The sequence below is a fragment of the Oratosquilla oratoria genome, chromosome 39 (assembly GCF_046742065.1).
Source record: "Oratosquilla oratoria isolate Oo_2021 chromosome 39, ASM4674206v1, whole genome shotgun sequence".
Classification (NCBI taxonomy): domain Eukaryota; kingdom Metazoa; phylum Arthropoda; class Malacostraca; order Stomatopoda; family Squillidae; genus Oratosquilla; species Oratosquilla oratoria.
The window spans coordinates 17,839,204-17,852,638 of NC_134815.1; the positions used below are offsets into that span (position 1 = coordinate 17,839,204).

A 13,435-nucleotide genomic window follows, 5' to 3' on the forward strand; every position below is an offset into this window, starting at 1 on the left:
CACCCCATGATTAAACTGTGAAGGACCCATAAATTCATTGTATTATGGCATAGACAAGTTGCAACCTAGTAAATTTAGATAAATCATTATGGCATGTGACTTGAATGTTCGTTTGTGTGGCAGTGTCCAGTATCATACCTCCCAAGCTTCCTTTTATGTCATTGTTTATACTGAAAGAATAGATAGTAGACAAAATGCAAGACAAAAAGATACATGAAAAGATAGTGTACATGTAATTAAGATTGTCTTAACCCCTAGAATACAATGACACTTAGGCATCATTAGGCATGAGTGGGTGTACAAGGAAGCTAGCACTGGTGTCCTGATTATATTATATTTTGTAGTTGTAGCTGAGTAATAGGCTTGATCTTGTTTTCTGTGGCTGTAAATATTCTGGGTGAAAGAGAATGAGTATAACAGCTGTAACTTTATACTTTATAATGTGTTTCTTGTGATGCATCATCATACATCAGGCAGCCTAATGTGCACACTAATATTTAACTCATATTGAAGAGGTTAAGGTATACAATCTATATATTTAGAATTAAGTGTGTTATTAAAATAAAGTGCACAGATACAATACTGATGACATCCTGTAAATGTTGCAAAACAGCTGAATATCTCTTGAAACTGTAGTCATGGAAAGTGAGAAGCCCTGGAGATCTTAATTGGAAATAAAGTCCTGAAAAAAAAAAATCCAGTGTGACCTCTGCTATGCACATTTCACTCAAAAGAGTGATCTCACATGGCTTATGATTACCCATACTCAGAATATGCCTTTCAAGTGTGACCTGTGCCATACAGCTTTCAATTGTTTTCTCAAAGATCACATAGTGATTCACACTGGAGAGAAGCTCTTTCAGTATGACCTATGTTATGGAGCTTCCACATGAAAGAGTTTTATCAAAGGGCATATCATGACCCACACTGGAGGGAAGCCATTCCAGTATGATCTATTTGATGCAGCTTTCTCATGAAAGAGTGGTTTCAAATGTCGCATGTTTACTTGCATTGAAGAGACCTTTTGAGAAATTCGTCTCAAAATTCATGTGCTTACTCTGAAAAGAAGCCTTTCCAATGTGGCCTGTGTGATCCAACTTTCTCATGAAAAGATTATCTCAAATATCACATGATGACCCATGTTGGAGAAAGCCATCTCCTGCTGCATGATCTGTGACATGCAGCTTTCTCATGATAGGGTGTTTTGAAATAGCATGTGATGTCCCATGGGGAGAGAATCCTTTCTACTGAGACGTGTAATGCATCTCTCTCTTGAAGGAGTAATATCAACACAAGTGAGAAGTCTTTCTGTAGGGACTTGTGTGATGCAGCTTTCTCCCAGGATGCTTTCAAATAACTTGCACAAGAAACTTTTCTAGTGTGACATTGCATTGCACATTTCTGACTAAAGACTGGAGACATGTGGAGACAGTTGTTAGATTCAAACTCAGACCTATGGCAATTGAGGCTGAAAATGAATGTGACACATCCCTTAAGGTGGGGGAGGGTTATACTAGGCTCTTATGGATATTAATTTAGAGTCAGGGTGATCAAATAGAGGTATTCAAATAGGTCAGGGGCTTTAACAAGGGTGATGAAAGCAAAGTCATCATACTAAAAAACAGTAGGTAGGACTCATAGTAATTACTTTAAATTGGACAAATTTAGGTTTAGGAAGGAAACAAACAAAAAACTGACTTACCAATAGAATGGTTAATGAATAGAATAGACTTAGTAATCATGTAATGAATGCTGAGATTATTGGTTGTTTTACGAGAAGAATAGATAATTTTATGGATGGGGATGATAGGTGGTAATGGACATAGAACTGCCTAGTGTAGGCCTTTTGGTCTCCTCCAGTCTCCTCTGTTATGTATTTTCTACCAAATTCTTTCAATACAGGTGGACTGTATGGAATTTTCATGATTTATTGAATGATACAGTGGTAAAGTAACACACTACTATGGAAGTTTTAGTGGATGTTTTGTAGGACCAAAAGATAAAAAATCTGTTAATCATTTCAATTTATATTTGTTGGAAATGGTCTAAAATAAGCTTGATTCTGGTAAGTTATAGAACCAGTGCAATGCCACTTGATTTGTACAAAATAAATGGAATCATTAGATGAATAAACAAACATAAATGAATGATTGTAACATCATTTATAAGTATTGTAAAACCTCACAGCATTATACCATAAACAGTAAATTTAATGAAAGCCTAAGTTAAGGGCTCCTATATGGCATAAGGAAAACAAAATATAACTACACATGTGAGAGGACTTGAGCCCCAAATTAAATATCTATAGACAGAAATATTTACTGTTTCTCTAGATGCATTTTTTTCACAAAAGAATATATGATTTAATATAATTTACCAACACCAATGAACAGTAACACAATGTAAATACAGAACTGGACTTGGACAAAAGGTTCATGTGTAGAAACCCAGTAGCTTTTAAATGAACATTGAGGCACAGAAAGATTATAAAAAATAGGTAAAGTTCAAGTTTAGACTCGCCAAGTTATAAAGTTACACAATTTCCACTAAATGCACTTGGAACATTAACTTTACATCTAATTGACTAACCTTAGAAAATAATAGGGTATTCATCACACAGACCCAGAGAGGCACCAAAACCTCTACCAATGACTGACCCTCCAGGCATACTAACTTTTCTAGCATACTATCTCAACTTGGCAACTTTAACATGGGGTTTGAATGTGGTACAGGTACGTGTGTACAGTTTACACCCTGGCACGGGGTCAAATGTCACCTAGGAGGGCGAATGGGGCATTGGCTGGTGTGCGTGGCCAGTGTGTACATGAGGTGAATGTGGGGAATATGTGAGTGATAGAGGAACAGTAGAAGAAAAATGTAGATAGAACTAGAGACAAGTGTCATATTAAACGAAGAAGAATCAGGAACTAACATGGACAGGGTGATACATTGCTCCATTATAACGAGCTATCTAGGTATGGCTGAGACAACAGGCATGAAGGGACCATTCAAAATGAGCAACATAAATCTAATACCGTTTGATGAGAATAAAGACAGTGCTGTGTGCCTCAAAAAGACAGAATTAGTGCCAGATATGTTATCACAGACGTCGCAAGCTATATTGCCCTTAACCTAGAAGGCGGCGCATTGGCCATCTACTTAGAAATGTACAATAGTGATCAAGCAGATGCAGAGAAGTTGAAAGGGAGGTTGAAGGAGGCGTTCGCTGAGGGAGCATTCGAATAGTTTAATCGGCTACAAAGAATGTGCTGGGCTGGCGAACGGGTTGACGTTTTTGCCAACGAAATTAGAAAATTAACGGCACTAACAAAATTTAAGGTCGAAAGCTTAGAGCAATTAGAATGGTGTTTGTGAATGGGTTCCCTGACCACGTAACTGCTGAGCTACATGTAGATGATACTGTGTCTGCGAGCATGGACGTGTTGATAGTCTGTGCTAGACTCCTCACAAGGACACAGAAGGGTAAGCCTTTGCCATGGCGACCGAGAAACTGCAAGGCCCTGTACGAGACCTAGGATCGAGGTACCAGCCAAATGACTTCCATGGGAACAAGCGGGAGTCCAGGGGTGACCACAGCGGATGGAAGGAACCACCTCGGATACGCTGCTGTACAAGCTGCCGCGTAATTAATGTAAGGACGCTATCCAACTTTATGCTGATTGTAGATGTCTGGTTGAGAGGAATATGTGCAAGAGCGCTAGTAGATCCCGGCTGTTCAACCACAATTGTGACGACCGACCTGATTAAAGGATTAAGACAGGGAGATATGGCCCTGACGACAGTTTGACGGGAGACAAAGTGTGAGGTGTACCAGGAAAAAATGACGGTGGAGGGCATTCCGATACGACTAAGAACGCTTGTTATTAGAAGGTCATAGAGGGAATTGAAGTGGTGCTAAGAATGGATGCAATTACACAGCTCGGAGAAGTAGTGTTTGTCACCAGACAAGTGAGGATTGGAGCAGTGGACAAGGGGGATTGTGACGGAGGTAGATTCACGGACCAACATCTCTGTCGAGGAGTGCCGCGACATACACTGAATCTTCGTCTTGTGATGGATGACGGAGGAAGAGTCACGACGCTGTAGTAGATGTGGGAGCGACACCTCGACGAACGCAGCGTGAGAGACGTCCTCCGAGATGGCTACAGGACTACGCAGTAGGAGACGAAGACGACGAAGAATAGGTTGATCTCGAGATCAAAGGTGTGTGTGGTTTGTGGTACGGGTACGGGTGCACAGTTAGGACCCCACCACGGGGTCAAAATCACCGTCTAGGAGGGTGAATGGGGGTGTCGGCTGGTGTGCGTGGGCAGTGTGTATGGGGTGAACGTGCGAGTGATAGAGACGCAGTAGAAAAAAATGTAGACAGAACTCAGCTAGCATAGGATTAGGTGGCGATACGAATGAAAGAGAAACTAGAGTCGAGTGTCGTATTAAATGAAGAACCAGGAACTAATGTGGACAAGGTAAGTGATACGTCGCTCCGTTATAGCAAAACACAGCCTAATAACACTTCATCTTTTCCCTGCAGTTTTATTTTAATCCACAGATTCCTTGAAATTGGTTGTAATTTGATTTTTCTGACACTCATGTATGTTGTTCCCCAGACTATCTGGATGAGCAGTTTCATTTCCTTGAAGAACACCACGTCTGGAACGGGGTTTTCCAACAAATCCTTTATAAAGTTTAAATTGTGTTGGCGTCCGCGATCGTGTACAATGCAGTCATCCATAATGTGTCGTAAAGTATGTGGTGAAGTGTAGCTTCCTGGACAGTTATCTGCAATGTGGTCATCCAGTCTCTCTTGGTAGCTTAGATGGGTTGGATGGTGGCTGCAATACAGTCTGGCCAGATGGAGTCTGTCCTTTCGGGGGTGAGAGAGGATTCAGAGGTATGGATATCAGGGGTTCTGGCATGCAGCAGTGTATTATCTTAAGTTTTTTGATGGAGCAGTGAGTGATATGATTATGGATATGCTTGTGGAGGCGGATGTTTTGTGGTTGTGGAGGAAGAGAAGAGAGTATTCATGTGTGATATAGGTATTTGGGTGTTGTTTTAATGTGGCATGTGTGGGTATTTTGCTATATAGCGTAGTGGCTGTGCTGTGTTTATGGAGACTGTGGTGTTTGTGTGCCTTTCATGTCAAGATGATCCTTGACTTTGAGGACTTACATTTCAGATTGGAAAAAGTACAATGGCAAGCCATAATTTTTTTTTTTCCAAATATCAAAAATAAATCATACAAAAATCGACTAAAACAAAACAAAAATGGACTCAGAGGTGACTTGATACAGGTTTTTAAGATTCTAAAGAGAATTAACATCAAAATTGATCATTTTTTACACTGAGAATCAGACAAGAAACAATGGTCTCAAACTGTCAGGAAATAGATTTAATTTGGAAATGGGTAGAAACAACTTCGCCAACCGTGTAGTTAATGAATGGGATAAACTACCTGCAGAGACATTGCAATGTAGTTCAGTTTGAAGCTTTAAGATTTGTTTAGATGATCACCCAAGCAAGATGCCTGCCATTTATATTATTATTTGTCTGTTTATTTTGTCTACTTATTTAATTTATCATTATTATATTTATTCATAATTATAATTTTTGCCCATCCGATATAATTATGTACAAAAAACTCTCCTCTTGGCATGCTCTTCCATTGTAATCCTTTGATGTAAGTGATTTAGGAATGTGGTGTAAAAATAAAGCAAAGAACAATATCATAACCTACAACCTAGCAGAGTCCCTAAAAGTAATTAGTGGAATAAAAGTCACGGATTCCATAACATACTTAGGAATAGAAATAACAAAAATGAGGATATGCCTCAAAGAACATAAATAGCTTCAGCAAAGCAAAATTGTTTGCTAATCAAACAGCCTCAACAATGGCAAGAAGCTGCAACCGGATCATCATCAGCAAAGTGTTTTGGAAAAATGTCTTCATCCCTAATCTACTCCACTCGAAGCAATCTTCTTCGCAAAAAAAAAGAAAAAAAAAGATCAGGCTGCAGACAATAGGGAACAAGGCATACAAAATTATATTCAGAGCACCACACTACATACCAGCAGCAGCCCTGAAAGCAGAGATCGAAACTTCATCAGCATATACTAGAGATAAGCAAAACAAGCTCTCATACGCCAGACAAGTTATTTGGAAATTCGATAACAAAAGTGGATAGTGAAAAAGATCTCGGCGTAATTATCAGTAACGACCTCAAATCATCCAAGCAGTGTATTTCAGCCTCTGAGAAAGCAAATAAGATTCTAGGACTGATTGCGCGATCTTTTGATTTCAAAAGTACATCACTCATTAAGCTATATAAATTGTTAGTTCGTCCACATTTGGAATATGCTGTTTCCGTATGGTCACCGAATCTCATTAAAGACATTGACAGACTGGAAAAAGTACAACGGCGAGCCACAAAACCGATTCCAAATATAAAAAATAAATCATACGAAAATCGACTTAAACATATGAATCTGTTTTCCCTAAAAAAGCGTAGACTCAGAGGTGACTTGATACAGGTCTTTAAGATTTTAAAGGGAATTGACAACATCAAAAGTGACAAAATTTTCACATTGAATGAGAATCAGACAAGAAACAATGGTCTCAAACTGTTCGGAAATAGATTCAATTTGGAAGTAGGTAGAAACAACTTTGCCAACCGTGTAGTTAATGAATGGAATAAACTTCCTGCACAGGTAGTGCAATGTAGTTCAGTTCTAAGCTTTAAGAATCATTTAGATAAACACCTAAGCAAGGTGAACACTTTTACAACATAATTTCTGGCACCTGTAACCTTGTAGTGACGTGATGCATCCTACGACCCGTCACACACTGATCAAAGAAATCTTCAAGTTCCTGTAGTTGGCAAGCGTAGTTCGCAAGGGTGTCCCTGCCAGCCAGCGGTCAGCCAATCAGGAACTTGGAAAGCTCCTCACGTTCCCGCCTGCCACCGTAAGGACGTCTTCTCCTTCCATGACCACAGTCATCCGGGCATCCGCGCGACACAACGCCTCATCACGGATCGAGTCGTCTGGCCAGGCATCAACAAGGATGTCAGACAATGGACCCGGACCTGCCTCCCCTGCCAGACGGCCAAGGTTACGCGCCACGTCCACGCACCACTCCAGCGTTTTCCTACACCCACGGCACGTTTCCAGTCAGTCCATGTGGACATTGTGGGCCCCCTTCCGCCTTCTCGTGGCATGCGTTACCTCCTTACGTGTATCGACAGGTACACCAGGTGGCCAGAAGCGATCCCCCTTCCGGATATATCCGCCGAGACGACCGCCCGTGCTTTCCTCTCCGGTTGGGTATCCAGATTCGGCGCACCTCACATCATTGTCACCGATAGGGGCCCTCAGTTCGAATCTGACCTATTGTCCAGCCTCCTCAGATTCCTTGGCACCAAACGCAACCGGACTACCGCTTACCACCCCCAAGCCAATGGACTCGTGGAACGGTTCCACCGCCAACTGAAGGAGTCGCAGGCACAACCCTCATGCGACTGGGTCGACGCTCTTCCCCTGGTGCTTCTCACGATCCGCGTCACACCAAAGGTCGACAACGACATTTCCCCATCTCAGCTACTTTACGCTGAGAACCTTCGCCTCCCTGGGGAAATTGCCACGCCTGCCGTCGGCGATCCTGACCGTCACGCCCTCCTCCAACTTATCAAGGAGACATTCGCCAACACCCGTCCAACCCCCCCCCCTCGCCCACCACAACCTCAACCGGAGCACCTTCCCCCGGCCCTGTCTACAAGTGACTACGTCTTCCTCAGGCGAGACTCCAAACGAACTCCTCTTCAACGCCCATACGATGGCCCCTTCCGAGTCCTCACCAGATCAACAAAACACTTCGTGATCAAGCGAGATGCCAAACCGGATCGCGTCTCCATCGACAGGCTCAAGCCGGCCCACCTCCCCACTACTCCCCCTACCAAACCTCCAGGGCCACTACAATACCTCTTACAACATGGTCCTAACCCCACCCTCACCACCGAACCAAGTCATTCCCCACCCCACGAAAAACTCTCACCTCCAAACCAATACTCCCCTCCTGCCCCTAACTCCACAGCACCTGCAGCAGCCCCCCCCCCCCCAACTCACACAGATCACGCGTACGTGACGGCGAACCCTTATCCTCCTATCCCACAACCACACCCTTCTACAACTATTCCCGGCACCCCCCAAGATCCTCCCCACCCCACACCCCCGCTCGACCATGCAATGCAACAATTCTCACCCAGCCTTATGTCTCCACAGCTCCATACTCAACCGACCTCCCATCACCAGGCCTCCGACCTCGACAACACCACCCTGCACTCGAGCCCCCCTCCATCAAGGCCCTCCTCGCCAGACATGCCCCCTGACGGCATGACCACTCGTTCGGGGCGATTGATCCGAAGGCCAGACCGGTTCAAGTACGTCGCGCGCGTCGCTCCCTATCCTCCTCGACGCCCGCTTTCGAAGAGCGGGGGGAGTGGTGTAGTGACGTGATGCATCCTACGACCCGTCACACACTGATCAAAGAAATCTTCAAGTTCCTGTAGTTGGCAAGCGTAGTTCGCAAGGGTGTCCCTGCCAGCCAGCGGTCAGCCAATCAGGAACTTGGAAAGCTCCTCACGTTCCCGCCAGCCTCCCTTAAAAGGTCGGCGTTTCGCCGAGATGGGCAGAACAGTACCGACCAGACTGACCAGCGCACAAACTACATCTCCTCGTCCAGTCTTCTAGCTGTCCCATCGAGCCTCGCCGTCATCATCTGCTACCGCCTCGCTGACGTTAGGCTCCACGTCCAGCTACAACCATAAGCTCCACTAAGCTGTGGCCTTAGTCCGAGCTTCACCTATATTTCTCATGTGACACTTCTAGTGTCGCACCTTGTGGCTAATTACCAAAAGAAAGAGATTAGATATTTTGTGTTGATTTTCATTTGTCCTGCCGTTGTTCCGAACTAAAACTACTACAACCTCGATAATAATGCATGGTAACCAAGGTTTACCTCTATTTTTTTTTTTTTTTTCAAAAACTGCTTGCCCAACTTCAAATCTGCTTTCTACACAAGAGTATTTTTCTTATTAACTAGCATGTTCTCTTCCTCCTTTGTTTTAGTTCTTTTACATATGTCCAGAGGATATTTAAATTTTCTGTGAAACATCATTTCTCCAGGGCTTTATTTTATACCTGAACGAATGGTTCTCCTGCTGTTATGCAGAAACCTACTAACTCTTGTGTTAATTGATCAATTTTTATATTTTAGCATTCCCTGTTTAAAAACTTTTAACATATCTCTCAGCTAATCCATTGGATGCAGGGTGAAATGGAGCTGGATTGAACAGTTTTATTCAATTCCTTTCATAAAGCTCTTTGATATCAGCAGAAACAAAATAAGCAGCTTTATCAGAAACAATGACATCAGGAATACCAAATTAGCAAAGCTTTTCCTTAATTCCATAGTATTAGTACTTGTCATGCTTGAAGTATATTGAACATCAATAAACTTAGAATAAATATCTACTAAGAAGAAGCTTGATTATTTCTAACACTACATTCATTAAAACTTTTTGTAAGCTGGTCAATATTATCAGAAACCCTGAGCCACCAAATATTTTCTCTAGCTTCAGCTTTCATTGCCACAATTCCATTATGACTGGAATGCAGTAGCTAACACTTTAGCTCTTACGGCAGTTGGAACAATAACTATAACTAAAGGTATAGATTTATCATTTAACACAAACTTGTACATTTCTAGTTTAACAGATTTTATACAATTACAAGAAACTTTCAGCAACATGCACTGGTTCAGGTTCAGAAACTAATTTTACGTTTTTATTATTAAAACTTTGAGCTATTTTGCTTGTATGCATCATTTTGCTTATATCTACATTTTTTTTCTAAATGACCCTGGCGACCACAAAAGTGACATTCCAGGTCTTTAAACCTACAAGCGGGAAACCACAATGCTTACACTTTGACATAGTCTCGCTATGCACTTTGTGCACAGTGGTACCTGATGAACTGGAATTAGCCATCTCTCCTTCCCCCATGTGAGCTTTTTCAAGCACTAGAATGCCTTCTAGGATTGCTGAAGATGTCAATGCTTCTAGTTTCAGGTCTTTGGCAAGTATATATTTGAAGTATGGTTCACTATCTATCGCCATAAACAGTTGGTCTCGCAGCCTGGCATCAAGCGTGGTATCAAAGTTGCAATCCTTAGCCAGTCTCTTCAAGTCTGCATACAGCTCTTTCACAGTTTCTTTTTCAACTTTACGCCGTTGTTGAAAAGAACACAAGCTTCGGTGATATGATGGCTTTGTAATGAAGTGGTTTTTCATTAATTCAATCAGCTCATCATATGTCTTCGTAGTTGGCATGGCTGGTGCAGTCAAGTTTGCTAAAATTCCAAACATTTTTGTGCCTATGCACACAAAAAGTTGATTTTTCCTCTTACCACCATCAGTTATATCCTGTGTGGCTACATGGGCTTCAAACAAAGCCAAGTAGACATCAAAAGAAAGTTCTTTGGGGTTAAACGGTCCAATCTTGCATGAAGATGCCATCGCTAACCCTGGTCTAGCTTCTTGGCTAGAAAAGTTTCAAACACTTTAGGTAATCTTAAACCTTTCTCCTCTCTAATAGTAAAATATATATATATATATATATATATATATATATATATATATATATATATATTTATATGTCCGGTGTTCTGTAACAGGAAGCAATAAGCAAAGGCACCTACACTCGGTGTGGTCACCTCCAGCATTGCCTAAAACCCAGGCGTTATGACGCATGTAATTGAAGGAAGCTGTGGTACCCACACTAGGTGCGTTTACCACTGTTTTCTGGTCTAAATCACCAGAAAAAAAATATCCCCGTCGCCATTGCTGTCTTAGTTTTTCCGTGCGTGTCAATAAATTTCTTTGTAAATATCCATACATTAGTAAGGGTAAATTAAACGCATGCTTCCGACAACACCGTCTATATTATACTATGATTACATCATGTATCTGAATACACTACAATCTTATTAATGCATGCATGGGCGAGATGTATATATCGCCTTTCTAAATTCAGTGTTTGGTCAAGCACACCACTTTTGAAGATAACAATTCATCAACCATGTATCTATGATGGCTATTGGGAAACCCTAGGTTAAGTCGGATTATCTTTATTAGAAATCGCTGCCACCACCCCAGGTATCCAAAATACATATACGATTTGATAAGCGATGTTCCTGATCAAACATTTTATTCCATTCTTCTCCCTTAAGGCCGTTTTGATGTTAAAGCTGTATCCAGGTTGAGTAAAGAATATTTCAAGTTTTCAGTCCGTTAATTATTCAACTGTGACAAAAATAGAACAAAAATAGATGTATGTTTTATTCACTAATTACAGTAAACACATCTGATTTACTAGTTTTAGAGCTGAACTAAAATCCGTCCGGGATTAATATCTTTGAAACATTGATGTTCAAGGTAGCGTTAAGGCGCGGTCACACGAGCAATATTTAGGGGAATTTATTTTAACAATTTTAAGCCAAAATCTGGTCACACGAACTTAGCCAAATTGTAGCACCAATTTCGGCTTAACCACTTCAATACGGGCCACAACGTACGTCTGACAGCATTAGCTGCCAGACGTACGATGTTGCGTCATAATACTCGCATTATAAAAAAATAAATAACAGGAACTCTTAACTCGTGCCCGGTGGACAGTGCTCGAACGTGTGGACGTGGCTTTAGCAAGTCTCTCATTGCCTTAATAAGGTTGTTATTTGTACTTGCCAGATAAGTATTAAAATCAGTAATCTCAGTCAAAATATAGAATTGAGGATATATGAATATAAAAATTGAAAATATAATAGATATTATCATAAGTTATCTAGAACAAGTCTCAAGCCACCCTTCTTCATAACTGAGAAAATGGGCGAGGGAGTGTAATCAAACATGTAAACACAAATATTTCAAGCAGTGGTTCCCAACCTTTTCTGGCTTGAGGCACCCTTGCCAAGCCTTTCAGAACTCCCCGGCACCCTTATTAGAAAATCTAAATTCTAGTTTGTTAGTATTTTGTTGATTCAACATCAGTGTAACAAAAATGTATTCCTGGATGATATGAAAATACTCATCTTTACACTGATGCTGCTTTAATGAAAAAAAAAAAATGGATGACAGAGAGTCGGTAATACGAAAATTATTTTTGCCCTGAATTTTGGCGGCACCCTCAGTTTATCTCGCGGCATTCTTTGGTGTCGCGGCACACCGGTTGGGAACCACTGATATAAAGCGATCGAAAGAATCCCTTCTAGTAGATGTGAGATTTTGTAAAGCGAGATTGTAGCCGAGTGTGCTCTCTCCCAAATAGAAAATTTTAGGTAAGTTTGAAAGGAAGAATCCATGTCCTCCTAACTGCACAAATAGGCGTTGAATTGCATAAAGGCGCGGTCACACGAGCAATATTTTTGTCAATAAAATACCAGAAACGCAAACCCGAGTCGAAGTTAGCAATACATTGCCATTGTGTTGACGGTCTTGCGCGTTTATTTATTGCCATGATTTATTGCCATGATTTCGTTGAAGACAAAATGGTGAAAGCCCCACTAGCCAACATTTTTTGACATTTATTATTTATGTAATAGGTGCCAAGAACCGAATCTAGACTTTGCTCGACAACGGGCAATTTCATCGGGCAAACCATCAAACTGTCCGTTCCCGGCGCCATTTGTGGGAAGTGGATGGATGGCGTGCTGACATCGCCGCACGAGGTGAGGTGCGAGCAAAGTTAGCAAACCCGCTAAGTACAGACCGCCAATTAATCGCTCGCTCAATCGCCCAATGGCAAAAGCCCTCTTTTATACACTACTATCTTTTCATTTTCTGCCACGTCCACACGGTCGAGCAGTGTCCGTCAGTCACGAAGGCTTTGCCCTTGTACGAGCAGTTTCAGCGGGCAAACCATCAAACTATCCGCTCCCGGCGCCAATAGAGGGCAGTGGATGGAGGTCTTCCGTCACTGCCAAACGCACGAGGTAAGGTGCAGGCAGATCCACTGACTACCACGTTATTAGTACACCATGTCCACACCGAGTGCTAGTGCATATTGGTCACGACAAGACACTATAACTTTGATTGATATATATAAATCACATGAATGTCTGTGGAATGTAAGGTGTTTTGATTACAGAAATAGAGACAAACGTGCTGCTGGTGTAATGCTTTGCCTCATATTTGTCTCTTGCCTCTGAATGTAGCTCTCCACTTTCGATATACAAGAATATAAAAACTGTTTATGTCCATCCGCACGTAATTGCGGAACAAAGTTTCATTTTCCTCCTGCAATTCACGTAGGATTGTCACAGAGCTACCCATTCTTTCACGTCTCTGCAACCACTCCCGGCACC

The 13,435-nt window shown here is 41.8% G+C and overlaps 1 protein-coding gene across 1 annotated transcript; it reads right to left on the reverse strand.

The window, feature by feature from the left end:
* Positions 1–9,926: 9,926 nt before the first annotated feature.
* Positions 9,927–10,592, reverse strand: LOC143020168 (uncharacterized). Its single transcript, XM_076176330.1, has one exon. The coding sequence runs from the start codon at positions 10,590–10,592 to the stop codon at positions 9,927–9,929; it is 666 nt and encodes a 221-aa protein (XP_076032445.1).
* Positions 10,593–13,435: the final 2,843 nt, after the last annotated feature.